The sequence below is a fragment of the Fukomys damarensis genome, unplaced genomic scaffold, assembly GCF_012274545.1.
Source record: "Fukomys damarensis isolate Sample0158 unplaced genomic scaffold, DMR_v1.0_HiC HiC_scaffold_10, whole genome shotgun sequence".
Classification (NCBI taxonomy): domain Eukaryota; kingdom Metazoa; phylum Chordata; class Mammalia; order Rodentia; family Bathyergidae; genus Fukomys; species Fukomys damarensis.
This window is the reverse complement of record NW_022900922.1, coordinates 38767364-38774646: the sequence shown is the minus strand read 5'-3', so window position 1 is coordinate 38774646 and position 7283 is coordinate 38767364. Positions and strand designations below refer to the sequence as shown.

The 7283-nt window shown below is 46.2% G+C and overlaps 1 protein-coding gene across 1 annotated transcript in view; it reads left to right on the top strand.

The window, feature by feature from the left end:
- The window catches only part of Znf184 (zinc finger protein 184), a 13480-nt gene extending 6715 nt beyond the window's left edge, over positions 1 to 6765 (top strand). Inside the window, exons 3-5 of the mRNA XM_010622720.2 lie at positions 601 to 727; positions 998 to 1093; positions 3790 to 6765. Coding sequence (XP_010621022.1) covers positions 601 to 727; positions 998 to 1093; positions 3790 to 5747 — 2181 coding nt within the window. The 3' untranslated portion in view covers positions 5748 to 6765. The remainder of the gene's footprint in view (positions 1 to 600; positions 728 to 997; positions 1094 to 3789) is intronic.
- The last annotated feature ends 518 nt before the right edge of the window (positions 6766 to 7283 follow it).

The window sequence follows — 7283 nt, the reverse complement described above, 5'->3', positions numbered from 1 at the left end:
TTTTTTTTTTTTTTTTTTTTGCCAAGAGTCAGCTGTTATGATACAATTTCGTGATGAGCCCATTGTATCTTACTTAACTTTGAAGTCGCTTAATCCCTGTCACCTCTCAGAAGCAGGGTCTGTATCTGACCCCCTACATTATTTTATTGAGTTTTATTCCATGGTAGGGTCCTCTGCTTTAGTCACTGTATTTTTTGAAATCTATCAGTGAAAGTCCCCTTGCCCTTTCCATTCCTTCAGAACACCCTTGGCTATTCTTGCAGATTCTGGTGGTAAACAATTCCACCGATGAAAGCAGTTCCACTGTAAATGCATGGCATGTCTGAACACAGCAGCAGTGGTGCTGCCCTCCTACCTGTGTTGCCGGTTCTGAAGTTTGTGCTGGAGCTTAAATCCACTCTCTACATGGAGCATTCCCTTGTGAATCTCCTCAGAATATTGAAGCACTACTATGGGTGAGGTACTGCTTTGATAATGTGTTACAGAGGAGAACACAGCAACATCACTTTATAGGTCTAGCTTGTGTATGTCGCCTCACTTTGGTCAGTACTGCCGATTTCCCCCTCCCAAGGCGCAGTGGAAATGTGCTTGGTGTTTCAGGAATCCGTGACCTTTAAGGATGTGGTGGTGGACTTCACCCAGGAAGAATGGAAGCAGCTGGACCCTGGACAGAGAGATTTGTTCAGGGACGTGACCCTGGAAAACTACACACATCTGGTCTCCATAGGTAAGGATGGTTCCCCAAGTTAAGGGCAGCGTGTGGAGGGCATGGCTTCTCCTTTTGCTTAGACATGTTTTGCCCTTAGAAACCCAGTTTTTAGACTTGGAGATTTTGAAATAATTCCTCATTTTCTAATAGGCAGGAGAACAAACTCATACTTTTCCTGAGCCTTGCAAGACCCCAGATCATAGTGCCCTGTCTTCTGGCAGTTGGCCCACACACGTGTCCTCTGGCACTGAGTTCTGATGTGGCCCTTGTTTTTCCTTCCTTGAACAGGACTGCAGGTTTCCAAACCTGACGTGATTTCCCAGTTGGAGCAAGGGACAGAGCCATGGACTGTGGAGCCTGGAGTTGCTGTGGCCACCTGCGGAAGTGAGTAGTGGGGCCAGAGGATGTGGGCCATGACTTCCGGCTGCTCCCCAGTAGGGGGCTTCCTGTCGGAAGTGTGGGCTGCACATTTCTTCCACAGCAGCTGCTGTGTGGCAGTGGGAAGGAAGCCTTCTAGAGGTTTGAGTTTGCGTATTCTGTCTCTGTGTTCCGTCGGAACCTTGGCCTCATAATTACCACTTGGTTTTTAATTGTTACAGTTTTCTCTTCAGGTTCTGCAGGCTCCGTCCCTGCTCCCCTCAAACAGAAATACGCTGTCTGTGCCTCCAAATACTTTTCCTCAACACTGTTAACTCTCCAGTCCCGTGCCCAAGCTCTTTCTCAACCAAACTAGACAAAAGTGAGCCCCCCACCAGCAGTCTTCATTTTGTTATTATCCATTCCTTTCTTAATTCAGCTGTAACTTCTGGTTCTATTGCTTTACCATCATTGTCTTTCAACTTACAAGGACCTTTCTTCTAAATCATCAGTATCCATTGTTGCACCAAGTAACTTCTTCAGTGACCTGACCCTGGAATAGGAATAATCCAGGCACTCTAGGCTGGGCTGCATAATTCGTGGGGAATACACGCCACATTTAAATGTGAGACCTGCAGGGTTAACTAAAATTGGAGTAGTTTTCTTACTGGAGTTTACTCTGATCACTTCTCAGCCTTTTGTCTAAGATCAAGGTTGGAGTACACTTTTTTACATTTTTTTCTTCCTTTTAAAATAGTCATTATGAATTCCCATTAGGGCTCAAAGATGGTAACGAAACTCACTTCTCATTCTCTCCTCCCCTTCCCTTTCCACCTGCTCCTCCCACTCTCTCCCATTCTTTTTTTTTTGGAAAAGCAAGTTGTCAAATTTTATTATAAATTAAAAGTGATGTTTCAGGGGGCTAGGGATTTTGCTCAGTGGTTCTGCTGCCTGCCTCACAAGTACAAGGTCCTGTGTTAGATCCCTGATATCAAAAAAAAAAAAAAAGTTTCAGAAAGTTCCAGCTTAACCAGAGAGAAAACAATTTTAAATCATTTAAATGTCATTGAAAAAGCTCGGGCCTTCCAACCAACATTTTAGTCACTGCCAAATAGACAAACAGAGATTCAGTTAGGCAAAAATGATTATCACTTCATGATGTATTGATGAGATCGTTAGTTCGGCTGTCTGGTCAGTGGACAGAAGGTAAACTCCAGGCATTTAACTTCATTCTTTTGTTTGCTTTTTCTTATTGGAGTTGACCCGATGATGGTTGTGTTGGGAAGTCAGCCCATAGTCCTGCCTCCTTTATCATAGGGAACAGGTTGAGTCTTAGCTGATGGGTTGGCTGCTGTTGTCTTTATAAAGTGCCATGCAGTTTCGTGGACATCTCTACAGGCAGTGGAGTCCACAGCAGTGCCTGTGCCCTGGCCTCGTCCATCACAGCCTCATCTTTGTTGACGTCTCACCTGGCTGTCATGGTAACCGCCCTACTTGCCATCAGACTCCACAGTCCCCACATCCTGCATCCTGAAGTGCTTCTGGGAATTTCTTCCAGTTCTCTGTTGTGCACACACAGACCTCCCTGATTGTCATTTCAGTGATGAAAACATAGTCCCACCTTGAAGAACTGGCCATTCCTGAATCTAGTGTTGCATTGATCTTGCCCTTGCTGGAGAATCTGTTGCTGTGGGGCTGCTGCAGTCTCACGCCTGCAGCGATGGTGGTGCTTACTGTAACAGCTCTGAGTGTGGAGAGACATGGGTTCCCCAGTCACTAGGATCCTCCCCTACCAGCTTGGAAGAAAGGCTGTTCTAAACATGTCGTGTGCCATCCTTGAATTCCCACTGCTTCTAGCTTTGGCATTCTTGTCGTGGGTGGCTCAATTGCTTTCTTGTCCTTCTGTTTTTTTTGTTTTGTTTTGTTTTGTTTTTTGGTACCAGGGTTTGAACTCAGGTCCTTGTGCTTGCGAGGCTGGCAGAACCACTGAGCTAAATTCCTGGCCCTGTTTCTTCTCTTGTGTGTCTAGGGGTGAGCAGCTTTCTTTCTATCCCTTAAGGGTCTTTTTCCCACTGTTCTTCTCTCATCTATATGTCTGTGGCTTCCAGTATTCCTTTCTTTCCTCTTTTGAGCTGGTATTTCCTGTCTACACTTGAACACACTGGTTGTTGTACAACATGAGTGTCTTCCCCGCTCTCACAAATGCTGCTATGGTCTCGAGCTCCATTTCTTCCCGATTGTCTTCAGAAGGCTGGACTTCACCTGGCCATCTCTCCCCTTCAGTCACTCCATCTGCTCTTTATGGGACCTGTTCCAGCTGTGATGCAGCTTTACCTCAGTGTTCCCACTGATGCCCTGGGTCTCAGCCGAGGCTCTCCTGTTGCATATAAAGCATGGCTCTTGGATTTTTGTTTGTTGTTCATTAGTAAGGAATCTCAGCTCTGACTCGTACCCACTTCTGGGGCTACCTTTTTAATAACTGTCATCTTAAATGTAGCTCCCTTACTTGCTCATAGAGATTATTCAGGAAGTTGAGGTAAGCATTCTCTCTCCACCTTCAGTTTGTTTATTGTTATCCTTTATTCTCTCTTCCCATATCATAGAGCTGTATATTTAGAAACACTCAGAATTTCCTGTGGGCTTTAGTTTCAGTTTTATAAGCTCATTCCCACATCAATTTTTTTTTCTTTCCCAGAGAACATTTATATTTTATTTTCTTTCAGACTGGGAGCCAAGATGTGAAAATAGTGCCTCACTTCCAGAGGTGGACATTGCTGAAGGGGAACAGCTTTCAGAGGCACTAGAGGAAAAACTCAGAAGGGAGGATCCTTGGACTCCCAGCATCTTAGATGACTGGGTGTCTGAAGGCAGTCTAGGGAGGCAGCACATGCTACCAAAGAAAAAACTGCAGGTTACAGAAAAGACAGCACCCACATGGGAGAGAGGCCCTGTGAATACCGAATGCAAGAAAAGCGGTGTGTACTCAAGCACTGTAACACAGCAAGAAACATCCCCAGAACAGACCTCTGCTAAAACAAACGTCAAGCAGAATTCACTTCCAGTTAAAAAAGAGAAATCTTGTAAGTGCAGTGAATGTGGTAAAGCTTTCAACTATTGTTCAGCTCTTATTCGCCATCAGCGAACACACACTGGAGAAAAACCCTACAAATGTAATGAATGTGAAAAGGCTTTCAGTCGAAGTGAAAACCTTATAAACCATCAAAGAATCCATACTGGAGACAAACCATATAAATGTGACCAGTGTGGGAAGGGCTTCATTGAGGGTCCCTCTCTTACCCAGCATCAGAGAATCCACACTGGAGAAAAACCCTACAAGTGTGACGAGTGTGGAAAAGCTTTTAGCCAGAGGACCCACCTTGTTCAGCACCAGAGAATCCACACTGGGGAGAAACCATACACTTGCAATGAGTGTGGGAAGGCATTCAGCCAGAGAGGCCACTTCATGGAACATCAGAAAATCCACACAGGAGAAAAGCCTTTTAAATGTGACGAGTGTGATAAAACCTTCACCCGGAGCACACACCTTACCCAACACCAAAAAATTCATACTGGTGAGAAAACCTACAAATGCAATGAATGTGGAAAGGCTTTCAATGGGCCCTCCACATTCATCCGGCACCACATGATTCATACGGGAGAGAAGCCCTACGAGTGCAGTGAGTGTGGGAAAGCCTTCAGCCAGCACTCGAACCTCACGCAGCACCAAAAGACACACACTGGGGAGAAGCCTTACGATTGTGCGGAATGTGGGAAATCTTTTAGTTACTGGTCATCCCTTGCCCAGCATCTAAAAATTCATACTGGAGAAAAACCTTACAAATGCAATGAATGTGGAAAGGCCTTCAGCTATTGCTCCTCCCTCACCCAGCACAGGAGAATCCACACCCGAGAAAAACCCTTTGAGTGCAGCGAGTGTGGAAAGGCTTTCAGTTATCTCTCCAACCTGAATCAGCATCAGAAAACCCACACCCAGGAAAAAGCCTATGAGTGTAAGGAGTGTGGGAAAGCCTTTATTCGGAGTTCGTCTCTCGCCAAGCATGAGAGGATCCACACTGGGGAGAAACCCTACCAGTGTCACGAGTGCGGGAAAACCTTTAGTTATGGCTCGTCCCTTATTCAGCACAGGAAGATCCATACTGGGGAGAGGCCATACAAGTGCACCGAGTGCGGGAGGGCCTTCAACCAGAACATACACCTCACGCAGCATAAGAGGATCCACACAGGAGCAAAGCCTTACGCATGTCCAGAGTGTGGGAAGGCCTTCCGGCACTGTTCTTCTCTTGCTCAGCACCAGAAAACCCACACAGAGGAAAAGCCCTACCAGTGCAGTAAGTGCGACAAAACATTCAGCCAGAGCTCCCACCTGACACAGCATCAGCGGATCCACACTGGAGAGAAGCCCTACAAGTGCAGCGAGTGTGACAGAGCCTTCAGCCGGAGCACGCACCTGGCAGAACACCAGAACACGCACAGTGGGGAGAAGCCGTATAACTGCAGTGAGTGCCGGAAGACCTTCAGCCAGAGCGCGTACCTTGTCCAGCACCAGAGGGTCCACTCTGGGGAGAAGCCCTTTGGCTGTGCTGGCTGTGGGAAAGCCTTCCGGTACCGCTCCGCGCTCAACAAGCACCAGAGGCTGCACCCTGGCGTCTGCCTGTCCTAGGGGCCCCGAGATCCTAAGGAAGCAGAGTGGACAGAGTGACTGCTGAACACGTTTAATTCACCATCACTGTGGAATGGAAAGTACAATGGGCTGAACTGATTGATTGTTACTAAAACAACTCTGTGACGTAAACTCAGCTATTTTACATGGAATGAAGGGTTTGAATAGATGATTTCAAAGGTAGTTTAGTGTTTTATACTCAGTTTTGTACGTTCACAATATATTCTTAAATGGTTTTGCTACACATCACATTCTGCGTGTTGCATCTGAACGTGTGTTTATGCATGGTTTGTACTTCAGTAATGAGGGATCTATTCTGCTTCTGTTCTCGTGCACCTGAGCTGCTTAGGGAACTGATCTGTAATAAAATGTTATTAAATACCCTCAAATTCAGTTACCATAATAGCCTGACTCAGCATGAGCATTAAAACTGGAGCCAGGAGCAGTGGCCTGTGTCTGTAGTCCCAAATTAGGAGGCTTGGGCAGGAGTTTCTGGGCAATATTGTGAGACTCTCTCAAAAAATAAGCCCAAAAACCCTTCATAGTATTGCCTTTCCTTGTATATTTTTTAGTATTCAAAGAGTTTCAGAAATTTGCTTCCACAGCCTATACCAGTGTATTTAACCCTGGCTGCATGTGGCAGTCCCTGGTGTCTTAGTTTGGGCTACTGCAACACATTCCTATAAACAAGATATGATTTAACAACCAGAATTTATTCTTCGGAATCCTGGAGGCCAGAAGGTCCGAGGACTCAGCACTTGCACATCTGGTGCTTGGTGAGGGAAATCCTGCTTGCACACAGCTGTCTTCTCATGTTTATGTGGCAGAAACCAGAGCTCTCGTATCTTTTTTTGTAGTACTAGGGATTGAGCCTAGCCTTCACACTGAGCCACAACCCCCAACCCTATTTTATATTTTTATTTTAAGACAGGGTCTTGCTAAGTTGCTGAGTTATCCAGCCTGGGTTCACCAGCTCATGATCTTCCTGTCTCAGCCTCCCAGAGTGCTAGGGCTACAGGCATGTGCCATTGTACTCAGCTCATATAATGCAATTTGGAGTGTGACCCTTTTTTGTAATTGGGTTTTCAGAAGCCCTGGGAGGCTGGGCGTGGTGATGCACGCCTGTAATCCCAGCACTTGGAAGGTTGAGGCAGGAGGATTACTGTGAGTTCAAGAAGAGCCTGGGCTACATAGTGAGTTCCAGGTCAGTCTCAACTACATAGTGAGACCCTGTCTCAAAAAAACAAAAAACAAACAGAAGCCCTGGGAGGTAGGACTGGTTGCTTCTTCACCAGAGCACAAAAGCTAAATCAGAGTGTAAGGTCAGGGTCATTCTGTTTTCCACATGCCAGAAGCAGGTGATGGAGCCTGTGACACCTGGAGAGGTGTCCACTGTCTGCACAAACACTGGTGGCCTCGCTTAGAAACAAATACAGGTTTAGCTGAGTATTAGGCCCCTCGTGTTTTCTTCAGATCCAGCCCAGTTACTTGCCACGTTGGCTCTCTGAAGCACAAACAACAGTTTCTCAGCCTGAC